This window comes from Saccopteryx leptura, chromosome 3, assembly GCF_036850995.1.
Source record: "Saccopteryx leptura isolate mSacLep1 chromosome 3, mSacLep1_pri_phased_curated, whole genome shotgun sequence".
In the NCBI taxonomy this organism is placed as follows: domain Eukaryota; kingdom Metazoa; phylum Chordata; class Mammalia; order Chiroptera; family Emballonuridae; genus Saccopteryx; species Saccopteryx leptura.
In genome coordinates, this window is record NC_089505.1 from 126,750,086 (window position 1) to 126,762,639 (window position 12,554).

The 12,554-nt window shown below is 42.4% G+C and overlaps 2 protein-coding genes across 2 annotated transcripts in view; one reads left to right on the top strand and one right to left on the bottom strand.

Moving 5' to 3' along the window:
* The window catches only part of ZYG11B (zyg-11 family member B, cell cycle regulator), a 92,674-nt gene extending 81,117 nt beyond the window's left edge, over positions 1-11,557 (top strand). Inside the window, exons 13-14 of the mRNA XM_066376333.1 lie at positions 301-398; positions 6,007-11,557. Coding sequence (XP_066232430.1) covers positions 301-398; positions 6,007-6,197 — 289 coding nt within the window. The 3' untranslated portion in view covers positions 6,198-11,557. The remainder of the gene's footprint in view (positions 1-300; positions 399-6,006) is intronic.
* Positions 1-12,554, bottom strand: part of ECHDC2 (enoyl-CoA hydratase domain containing 2) — a 234,551-nt gene that overhangs the window by 87,709 nt on the left and 134,288 nt on the right. The gene's annotated exons all lie outside the window — the stretch shown is intronic.

Here is a 12,554-nt window from a genome sequence, read left to right on the forward strand (position 1 = left end):
GCCAAGGCTCCATTGGAGCAAAGATGGCCCGGGCGCTGGGCATGGCTCTGTGGCCTCTGCCTCAGGCGCTAGAGTGGCTCTGGTCGCAATATGGCGACGCCCAGGATGGGCAGAGCATCGCCCCCTGGGGGGCAGAGCACCGCCCCTGGTGGGCGTGCCGGGTGGATCCCGGTCGGGCGCATGCGGGAGTCTGTCTGACTAGTCTATCCCCGTTTCCAGCTTCAGAAAAATGAAGAAAAAAAAAAAAAAAAAAAAAATGACATAGTATTTAACTTTTATTCTTTTCTTTTGAACTCTTAGGTCCTTTAATCCATTTTTCCCATTACTTGGCTGTTTCACAACACCAGGAGTCCAGCTATGGGCAGTTTGGGCCATGCAACATGTCTGCAGCAAGAATCGTATGTACCCCCCCAAAAAAAAACCCAATGATTTTCTTTATTTGTTGTTTTTTTCGTGGGTTTTTTTTTTTTTTTTTTTGTGACAGAGACAGAGAGAGTCAGAGAGAGAGACAGATGGGGACAGACAGACAGGAAGGGAGAGAGATGAGAAGCATCAGTTCTTTGTTGCAGCAGCTTAGTTGTTCATTGATTGCTTTCTCATATGTGCCTTGACTGGGGGGCTACAGTAGAGTGAGAGTGACCTCTTGCTCGAGCCAACGACCTTGGGCTCAAGCTGGCAAGCCTTGCTCAAACCAGATGAGCCCGCACTCAAGCTGGTGACCTTGGGGTCTTGAACCTGTGTCCTCCACGTCCCAGTCTGATGCTCTATCCATTGCACCACCGCCTGGTCAGGCTGTTTTTCTTTTTCAAGGAAAATTCTCCTTACATTGGAAAATCATTTCTGAATTGTGTATTGAAATGATTTTTCAGGACACAAACTTTAAAATGTACAATGTAGTCTAACCTGTGGTGGCCTAGTGGATAAAGCATTGACCTAGAACACTGAGATCACGGGTTTGAAACTCTAGGCTTGCTTGTTCAAGGCACATATGGGAGTCATGGGAATCAATGCTTCCTGCTCCTCCCCTTCTCTTCTTTCTCTCTCTGTCTCTCCCCTCTCTAAAAAGAATAAATAAAATCTTTTTTAAAAAGTACAATGTAAGAGGCCCTGTCCGGTTGGCTCAGTGGTAGAGCGTCGGCCTGGCGTGCAGAAGTCCCAGGTTCGATTCCCGGCCAGGGCACACAGGAGAAGCGTCCATCTGCTTCTCCACTCCTCCCCCTCTCCTTCCTCTTGGTCTCTCTCTTCCCCTCCCGCAGCTGAGGCTCCATTGGAGCAAAGATGGCCCGGGCACTGAGAATGGCTCTGTGGCCTCTGCCTCAGGCGCTAGGATGGCTCTGGTTGCAACAGAGCAACGCCCCAGATGGGCAGAGCATCGCCCCCTGGTGGTCATGCCGGGTGGATCCCGGTCGGGCGCATGCAGGAGTATGTCTGACTACCTTCCCGTTTCCAGCTTCGGAAAAATGCAAAAAAAAAAAAAAAAAAAAGTACAACGTAAGAGAAACTTAGGTTATAAACTAAATTTAATTTTTTTAGAATTACCTTGTTCAGCCTGACCTGTGGTGGCACAGTGGATAAAGCGTTGACCTGGAAATGCTGAGGTTGCCGGTTCAAAACCCTGGGCTTGCCTGGTCAAGGCACATATGGGAGTTGGTGCTTCCAGCTCCTCCCCCCTTCTCTCTCTCTGTCTCTCCTCTCTCCCTCTCTCTCTCCTCTCTAAAAATGAATAAATTAAAAAAAAAAAGTCCACAGAACAAAGAATGGTTATAGGGCCTGACCTGTGGTGGCGCAGTGGATAAAGCGTCGACTGGAATGCTGAGGTCGCCAGTTCGAAACCCTGGGCTTGCCCAGTCAAGGCACATATGGGAGTTGATGCTTCCTGCTCCTCCTTCCTTCTCTCTCTCTCCCATTCTCCCCCCTTCTCTAAAATGAATAAATAAAATCTTTTAAAAAAAAAAAATCCCTTGTTCGCCTGACCAGGGAGTGGCGCAGTGGATAGAGCGTCAGACTGGAATGCAGAAGGACCCAGGTTCGAGACCCTGAGGTCGCCTGCTTCAGCGCGAGCTCATCTGGTTTGAGCAAAAAGCTCACCAGGTTGGACCCAAGGTCGCTGGCTCAAGCAAGGGGTTACTCAGTCTGCTGAAGGCCTGCGGTTAAGGCACATATGAGAAAGCAATCAGTGAACAACTAAGGTGTCGCAACAAAAAACTGATGATTGGTGCTTCTCATCTCTCTCCGTTCCTGTCTGTTTATCCCTCTCTCTGACTTTCTCTGTCCCTATAAAAAAAAAAAAAAAAAAAAAAGGTCAAGGCACATATGGGAGTTGATGCTTCCTGCTCCTCCCTCTCCCTTCTCTCTCTCACTCTCTCTCCTCTCTAAAAAATTAATAAAAGAAAATTAAAAAAAAAAAAAGGCCTCACCTGTGGTGGCACAGTGGATAAAGCGTTGACCTAGAAATGCTGAGGTTGCCGGTTCAAAACCCTGGGCTTGCCTGGTCAAGGCATATATGGGAGTTGATGCTTCCAGCTCCTCCCCCCCTTCTCTCTCTCTGTTTCTCCTCTCTCTCTCTCTGTCTCTCCCTCTCCTCTCTAAAATGAATAAATAAAAAATAATAATAATAAGCTTTAAAAAAAAAATTCCCTTGTTCAAGATGATCTTTAATAAGCAAAGCACTTACTGCCCTAGCTGGGTAGCTCAGAGCATCATCCCAAAGTACAGAAGTTACCAGTTTGATCCCTGATCAGGGCACATACAGGAACAGATCAGTGCTTCTGTCTCTCTCGCTCTCTTCGTTCCCTAAAATTAATAAGATAAACATTTTTAAAAATTTTTTATTGATTGATTTTAGAGAGAAAAACAATCTCACCAGGTGGTAATGTAATGGATAGAGGACCCAGGTTCAAAACCCTGAGGACTCAGGATCCAAAACCCTGAGGTCACCGGCTTAAGCGCAGGCTCATCCAGCTTGAGCACAGGTTCTCTGGCTTTTGAGTGCAGGGTCACTGGCTTGAGGCCTAAGGTCGTTGGCTTGAGCCCAAGGTTGCTGGCTTGAGCAAGGGGTCGGTGACTCGACGAAGAATTGATGCTTCTCATCTCTTTCTGTCTGTCCATATCTGTCCCTCTCTCTGTCTAAAAAAAAAACAATTTAATAAAAAATTTGAAAATTTATGTGCTTCAAAGGATACTCCATCAAGAAAGTGAAAAAACTTGCTTGACCTGTGGTTGCACAGTGGATAAAGCACCCACCTGGAATGCTGAGGTCTCCGGTTCAAAACCCTGGTCGCCAGTGAAGGCACATAAGAGAAGCAACTACTATGCATTATTGTTTCACACTCCTTCCCTCCTTTCTCTCTTTCACTCTTTCTTTTTCTAAAATAAAAACAAAATCTAAAAAAGTAAAAAACTCACAAAATGGTTGAAAATATTTACAAATTAATATATTTGATTAGGGGCTTGTTTTCAGAATATATATAGTTTTTACAACTTAATAATGAAAAGAAAATAACCCTGTTTAAAAATGGGCAAAGGGCCCTGGCCGGTTGGCTCAGCGGTAGAGTGTCGGCCTAGCGTGTGGAGGACCCAGGTTCGATTCCCGGCCAGGGCACACAGGAGAAGCGCCCATTTGCTTCTCCACCCCTCTGCCACGCTTTCCTCTCTGTCTCTCTCTTCCCCTCCCGCAGCCAAGGCTCCATTGGAGCAAAAGATGGCCCAGGCGCTGGGGATGGCTCTGTGGCCTCTACCTCAGGCACTAGAGTGGCTCTGGTCGCAATAGGGCAACGCCCAGGATGGGCAGAGCATTGCCCCCTGGTGGGCAGAGCTTCTCCCCATGGTGGGCGTGCCGGGTGGATCCCGGTCGGGCGCATGCGGGAGTCTGTCTGTCTCTCTCCATTTCCAGCTTCAGAAAAATGAAAGAAAAAAAAAATGGGCAAAGGATCTGAATGGACAGTTTTCCAAAAGATAATATACAGATGTTCAGTAAGCACATAAAAAGAAGCTCAACATCATCAGTCATTAGAGAACTAAAAATTAAAACCACAATGAGATACCACTTCACACCTACTATAATCAAAATGATGGACAAGGGCAAGTGTTGGCAAGGATGTGAAACAACTTTAACATTCATTGCTGATGGGATTGAAAAATTATATAACCACTTAGAAACCAGTTTGGTGATTTCTTTTATTTTTTTAAGCGAGAGTTCGGGAAATAGAGAGATAAACTCCCACTTGTGACTCAACGGACTGGGATCCACCCAGCAACCCCCATCTGGGGCAGATGGTCGAATCAGTCTAGCGATCCTCAACACCTGAGGCTGATGCTTGGACCAAGTGAGCCACTGGCTGCAAGAGGAGAAGAGAGAGAGAAGGGGGACAGGAGAAGAGAAGAAAATGGTCACTTCTCATGTGTATCCTGACTATGGATCAAACCAAGGATGTTCACACACTGGACCAGCACTCTATCCACTGAACCAACCGGCCAGGGCAGTTTGGTGATTTCTTAGAGTTAAGCATACATTTAGCATTAAGCATACATTTAGCATTTTCCTAGCATTCCAGTTATTTCTTCAAGATCAATGAAATGAGGCCCTGGCCAGGTAGCTCAGTTAGAGCAGCATCGTCCTGACATGCTGAGATTGTGAGTTCAATCCCTAATTAGTGCACATACAAGAATCAACCAGTGAATGCATAAATAAGAGGAGCAACAAAATCAATGATTTTCTCTCTCTCACATACTCCCTATTTTTTCTTCCTCTCTGAAACCAATAAATTAAAGATTTTATTTTTATTCACTTTAGAAAGGGGAAAGAGAGAGAAGGGGGGAGCAGGAAGCATCAACTCCCATATGTGCTTTGACCAGACAAGGCCAGGGTTTCAAACTGGCGACCTCAGTGTTCCAGGTTGATGGCTTTATCTACTGTACCACCACAGGTCAGGCTGAAACAAACAAAAAACCCTTTTTAATGAAAAGAAAATTAAAGAAAAAATCTATAAAAAACACAAGAAATGCATAAAAGTTTAACAGCATCTAACTTGTAACTTTGGGTCAAATAAATTTTCCAGATTGTTTTAAGGTTTTTTATTTTTATTTTTTTTTTATTTTTCTGAAGCTGGAAACGGGGAGAGACAGTCAGACAGACTCCCGCATGCACCCAACCGGGATCCACCCGGCACGCCCACCAGGGGCGATGCTCTGCCCACCAGGGGGCGATGCTCTGCCCCCTCCAGGGCGTCGCTCTGCCGCCACAAGAGCCACTCTAGCGCCTGGGGCAGAGGCCAAGGAGCCATCCCCAGTGCCCGGGCCATCTTTGCTCCAATGGAGCCTTGGCTGCGGGAGGGGAAGAGAGAGACAGAGAGGAAGGGGGGGGGGTGTGGAGAAGCAAATGGGCGCTTCTCCTATGTGCCCTGGCCGGGAATCGAACCCGGGTCCTCCGCACGCCAGGCCGACGCTCTACCAGTGAGCCAACCGGCCAGGGCCTGTTTTAAGGTTTTGATCAAAATAAAAATGTAATTGTGGCCTGACCAGGTGGTGGCGCAGTAGATAGAGTGTTGGACTGGAACACAAAGGACCCAGGTTCGAAACCCCGAGGTCACCAGCTTGAGCCCAAGGTCGCTGGTTTGAGCAAGGGGTCACTCGCTCTGCTGTAGCCCCCACTCCCCTCAAGGCACATATGAGAAAGCAACCAAGAATTGATGCTTCTCATCTCTTTCCCTTTCTGTCTGTCTATCCCTATCTGTCCTTCTCTCTGTTTCTTTCTGTCACCAAAAAAAAGAAAAATGTAAATGTGTGTGTGTGTATATATATGTCTATATAGACATATAGATATAATGTGTTTTATTTATGTGTGGGACCTTGCAATATAGACATAACATTATTATAAAGATATTTATCAAGCTGTAGCATGTGGTAGTGCTCAATAACAAAACAGCTAAAATTTATGTGAAAAAAGATCTCCTTTTTTGTGGAATAATTTTTAAGCATTTTAAGAAAAGCTCTTCTGTTTTCTTTCAGCATCAAGGTATTGCAGCATGCTGATTGAGGAAGGAGGATTGCAGCATTTATACAACATCAAAGAACATGAACAGACCGATCCCCATGTCCAACAGATTGCTGTGGCCATTCTGGACAGCTTAGAAAAACACATTGTACGCCATGGGAGACCACCTCCCTGTAAAAAGCAGCCCCAGGCCAGACTAAATTGATAGCCATAGGCAATTGAATAATTGAATCAAAGGAATCCTTTTTGTGATAGGTTCATTTAGAGTATCTTTATCTTCTGTGATGTTTTGGGGTTTCTATGTGACAAGCATCTTAGATCAGTTTGGGATTGATGGTGTATAGTACTACCATGTGAATAGTCTCTAATTTGTTTTGTGATTTTTAACTTAGGAGGTAAGAAGGGTCTCTTCCTTCATCATTGCTTTTTAGGAAAGTTTCCACATCCTTCAGTGTTTGAACTTACCTGTGCTTGAAATTCTATAGTTTTATGATAAAGTTTGCACGAACTCTTAGGCCAGACTTTTCTGATCTTAACGACCCTTCCAATCAGTTTGCAGCTTCAGAGAAGCTGTTAACCTGATTTCTGGCACTACTTCAGTTGTAAATTTTATATTGCTTCTGTATAAAATGCCTTTATTCTCTGTCTGTGTACCTTTTATAAGATGCAGTTCTTAGTGTGAAAGAATGGAAATCTGAATCCTCTCCTTGCAAAAGCTACTCACTGGCTAGAGCCTGAATGGCTGGAAGAAAAATATATTAAAAAGAAAAACTATTAAGGGAGAACAGAGTTTAGGAACTGGGGAAAGGTCTGGTCTTATGGTATAGTTTTTTAACTGGAGCAGGCCATCCTTCTGGAGCCCGCCTCTCCTGGAGCAGTGAGCAATAACTGCTTCATATTTATTCCTGGAATCCTGGGCTTCTGCTCCTACACAGACTGCTGGTTACTCTCTAGAAATATTTCCCCAAGCATCATGATGTAAAATATCATAGCATTCTGCATTGAGGGTTAACTGTCTGAATCTGTATGTCACATTGTGAAAATGTAAAATTTTAAAATATCTGGTTAAAACTGACCATTCTTGTCCCTCTATTTCAAACTCACTTGGTTCATTGGAATAGAGACTATACATGATGTTTCCTGCTCAGTTAAAATACAATTAACAATAGTAAACTTTGCCACAAGAAGTTAAATTTCTTCTGTTTCAAAATACATGTATCTTAATGTTTTCATGTTGGAGGAATATGCCCACATCTCACTGCCGAAAATGAGTAAGAAGGATTAGACTGGTGTTAAATGTAGTGATTCTAGTTGCAGTGCATCAAAAATACTTTTTGATGGATTATATTTTTAGACAGTTGCCTTTCCTTTAAGATACCTGTTACAGTAAAGAATTAGTGATCATTATATCAAGGATGGCAGTTGGGAGGCAGCAAGTCACCAAGAAACTTAATTCCAATTTAAATTTTAGTTTGTGAATAAGGTTAATCACAATCTGAGATGACTGCCTTTTTTTCATAGATGGCCAAAACGTTTTCATGAGAGATTTTAAATGGTATGTTTGAATTATAGTGATTATTCAGAGGCATTTTTATTTAGAAAAGAGCTGGTTTATTAGTGTGCTGATAACATTTTTGATGTACACATTTCCTGCCACTATTGCAGCAATCATACTTGAATTTGGTACTCCTTCATGGGAATGAAAACTTAGACTGAAATGAAATGATCTTTAGAACCATTAAAAATAGAATTTAATTGTGGGTTAATTCTGACTTAGTTGGTGTTAAGAAAATGTTATAGGTACAGGATAAATTTTCACAGATAAAGTGTATTTCAGAATGTGAGGGTGATCTGGCTACGACATCTGTCACCCTATTGATTTCCAGGGTTGATTCAGCTGATCTGGCTGACTAGGCGGGTGTCCCCTTCCTCCCTCACTGCTCCCTGTGCGTCCCTCCCAAAGCTGCGTGCTGGTGGCAGAGGAGGACGAGAGGAGAGGACCCTTCTGCAGTCAAGGGTGTACGAGTAGCTGCGCTCCCCTGCTAGAACCTCCAAACAAGTCTCAAGTGTATTTCAGAGGAAATAAAATAATTCTTTAAATTCCCCTCCCCCTTTTTCCTGAATTTTAACATCTAAGGCAAAAATGTAGAAAATAGGACCGCTTACAGTAGCTTGGAAGTTGCTATTAGCTGTGTTGACCACTTCCCAATCTCCTGGCTTGTGTACTTAAGGGGAAGACTATTTGAAAAGTTTGGATTACCATTTCTCTTATATCCTTTTCAAGACAAAAGTGCATGTTCCTTACGTTTAGCCCTAGATTTTTGTCTTCACAAATTGTTTTCAGAAATGGCTATAAATGTACAGAAAATAATAAATCTCTTCACTATGAAGAATAACTTGTTGATAGATGAAGACTCAAAAATATTTTTTTTGTTTGTTTGTTTTTTTGTTTTTTGGGGTTTGTTTTTTTGTATTTTTCTGAAGCTGGAAACGGGGAGAGACAGTCAGACAGACTCCCGCATGCGCCCGACCGGGATCCACCCGGCACGCCCACCAGGGGGCGATGCTCTGCCCCTCCGGGGTGTTGCTCTGCCGCGACCAGAGCCACTCTAGCGCCTGGGGCAGAGGCCAAGGAGCCATCCCCAGCGCCCGGGCCATCTTTGCTCCAATGGAGCCTTGGCTGCGGGAGGGGAAGAGAGAGACAGAGAGGAAGGGGGGTTGGAGAAGCAAATGGGCACTTCTCCTATGTGCCCTGGCCGGGAATCGAACCTGGGTCTCCCGCACGCTAGGCCGATGCTCTACCGCTGAGCAAACCGGCCAGGGCCAAGACTCAAAAATATTTTAATTTACTACTTTGAACACTGGTTATGGCCAGATACCTCTGAGTCTTAAAAACAAAATAAATTGATCACATCCCAAATATATAAAAGTTGTAGTGCCTTTATTGTTGGGATGGTTCTTAAAATTGTATATCTAATTAAGGCACAGAATTGTTCCTAAAGTCTTGAATCTGGCTAAAATATAGTAGATATATTAGGCCTCCATTTTGCATTTGTATAAAAGAATTTAACAGTACTTGGTGCCTTCGAGGGTTACCTCTTCAGTGGCTTTAAGGTACTGTTTCAAGCACAATTTAGACTAAGGTTGAACCACTCATTGCTCAAATCCTAGGTGTACTTAGTGTAAAATAACACTGCATCAGTCTACAAGCAACAGCAAGAGTTAGATGTACTAAAGGAAATGGAATTAGACTTTTTAGAGTATAATGATGCATATTGGTATCATTGAGTAAAACAAGAACAATCTGAAATTAAAGCAAAAATAACTAAGCCATCTCATTGTTTTCATCAAGTAAATTTTGCTGTGGTCTCTGTACTCTAAAAAATCATTATTTTTTTATTTATTTTTTTTGCTGTCGAAAAGAAACATAGATCAAGTAGTAATAAGGTGTTAGTTTACCATCTGCTAGGTAAGGACCCAGTGGCTACTGATCTTAGTTGAGGACTTTATAATTCATATCAGACCCACAATTCCAGGAATTGACTTAACTATTGCTATTCCTCACTCCTGGTAATTAAGTGGCACCAGTCAACTTAATTACCCAAGGTGGCAGTGAATCACCATAAGGCTGCTATCTGAATTTAATCTTACCTTTTCATTGGGTACAGCCAAAGAATCAGATTAATGTTTAAAAACATTAATGCTATATATCCAGCCTAGGAAGTTGCTTTTATTAAGTGGGACCTTTTGAGTTGGCCCTTGTTCTCCCCAGTTCCTTTCATTTGGCTATATTTGTAATTATGCCGTGAATCTGATAGCATCAGGCCATCTTCCAGCCCCGTGAAGCACATTTTAATGAAAACATATTACGTATGCTGAATTAGGGTAGGTTAGATTAAAGAATCATGGTTTCAGCTTAGTGTTACAAATGCACACCCATCACCACCCTCTACTTCCCTGCCGTAGAACAATGTGCAGCAGTACCCAAGTTTGAAAAGAGGTCACGAGTAGCAGAGAAAATAATGTTTTATATATGTTGAAAACCTACCCCTCTGCTGCCTCTAATGGTATGTTTACATTCTTTAGTTGTTATGTAACTTTTATGTTGGGATAAACAGTATTATTAAACTAAAGGTGTATGTTAAAGCCACTATCACATTGTCAGCTGATGTGGGCAGTTTTATCTGTATGTTATTTGGGGACTTTATGGCTAGGGCTTCAGAGTAGTATTCTAAAACAGTTTATAGAGAGATTTGCAAATTTATGGTTTCCCTCTCAAATCCATTGTAGCAGTTTCAAATGATTGTGTGGATATGGGATATTTAATCTTTACCATTTGCTTTGTATTGACACATTTTTAATTTTTAGTTAACTCATGAGCTGTTTATTTTAGGAATAATGCAAATCCAGCCTTCATCCAGTGCTGAGAATAACAGTATGAAACGAAAATTTGCTGAATGTGCTTTAAATGAGTAATTGTTTTATCTTTTTTAGTACTTTGTAGTCTTTGCATGACATGGTACACTCCTAATTCTGCATTCTTTGGTTTCTAAATCTTAACCTAATACATTTTATGTTAACTGATTGGTAGACTAAGAAAGATCTTTCTCGGCCTATTTCTTCCCTCCCCCAGCTTTTGGAGATAACCTATGAGAAAATAAATGCTGTTTCTCATTTCTCTGGATGAAGCAGTTCTTTTGGACAGGACAACCTAACTTTATAGCTAGACAGAATGACTATTAAGAATCTTTAGAAATCCAAATTTGCCTGACCTGCAGTGGCACAGTGGGTAAAAGTGTCAACCCGGAATGCTGAGGTTGCAGGTTCAAAACCCCAGGCTTGCCTGGTCAAGGCACATATGGGAGTTGATGCTTTCTGCTCCTCCCCCCCTTCTCTCTCTCTCTGTCTCCTCTCCCCAAAAAATGAATACACAAAATCTAAAAAGAAAAAAAAAAAGATCTACTAGAAATCCAAATTTATCAAAACTATTTTATGGGAAATTGGTAATCAAGTTCATTAATAGTATGTGCTCAGTTTGGGACTTACTTTTAGGAAAACTGTTCAAATTGGGTTATTTTAAGCTTATTTTAATCAGCATACAAGTAAGAAGCTACTCAGCTAGTGGAAACTGAATACACTTTCATAAAAGTAAATTCTTCAGAGCATTTTTCCCCTTTAAAAATGGGAGGATGTTATACCAAGATTTATGCTCCCAGATAATCTCCAAGAATAAAAATCCCTGAATTTTGTAGAATTGCCACTGTCAAATTCTGACTTGTGAATGTGAGAAAAACTATCTTTTGCTTGAATCCTGGTGGGAGAGCTAAAATCCTTTCAAAGGATATGAAAAAAATCATTGGAAAGTATAATGTATATACATTTCAAAGGTTCTCAGTTATCTGGACAGAAGGCACTGTTCTCACTGTGGCTAAATAAATGGCAGTGTTCTGTACATGAATCATGCTGTATTTTAAGTCAGGACATCACTTAGGTATTAATGTGTGTACAGATTTTTGTTTTGTGAAATTTTTTTTGCCTAAATAAATGTTATAAATTTTATGTAAAGCTTGTCTTGCCTACTTTGATTCTAGACATTTGCTTTAAAATGTAAATACTGCCTGACCAGGTGGTGGTGCAGTGGATAGAGTGTCGGACTGGGATGCTGAGGACCCAGGTTCAAGACCCCGAGGTCGCCAGCTTGAGCGTGGGCTCATCTGGTTTGAGCAAAAGCTCACCAGCTTGGACCCAAGGTCTCTGGCTCAAGCAAGGGGTTACCCAGTCTGAAGGCCGAGGTCAAGGCACATATGAGAAAGCAATCAATGAACAACTAAGGTGTCACAATGCGCAACGAAAAACTAATGATTGATGCTTCTCATCTCTCCGTTCCTGTCTGTCTGTCCCCTGTCTATCCCTCATTCTGACTCTCTGTATCTCTGTAAAAAAAATAAAATAAAATAAAATATAAAATATAAATACTAATACAAGATTCAGATTCTTGAGTTATCCTCTTATAACAATTGCTTTTTGAAAAAGTTCAGTGATTTTGTTACCAGTGATGTTAGCTCTCAGTTACTGAGTTTGGCAAAGAAAGAATTCAGAGTCAAGAACTCGAATGCAAGAAGAAGTTTATTTAGCATGCAAAGCAAAAGTACACGTGGAGAGAAGTTTCCAGCAGGCTGCTCAGAGCGCTGTGTTGGCCTTTTAGAAAGAACGTCACAGAGGCAGAAGTGAGCCGGCTAGCAGCTGGGCTGTGTGGACTCGGGAAACAAGGCACAGAGGTAAAAAAAAAAAAAAAAAAAGGGAGTCTTTTGAGTCTGGCTGGTGGTAGCGCAGTAGATAGAGCACTGACCTGGGACACTGAGGTCCCAGTTTTGAAACCCTGAGGTCCCCGACTTGAGCGTGGACTCATCCGACTTCAGCACAGACTGACCAGCTTGAGCACAGCATTGCCATTTTGAGTGTGGGATCGTTGACGTGATCCCATTTTGCTGGCTTGAAGCCAAACGTCACTGGCTTGAGCCCAGGGTTGCTGGCTTGAGCAAGGAGTCACTTGCTTGGTTGA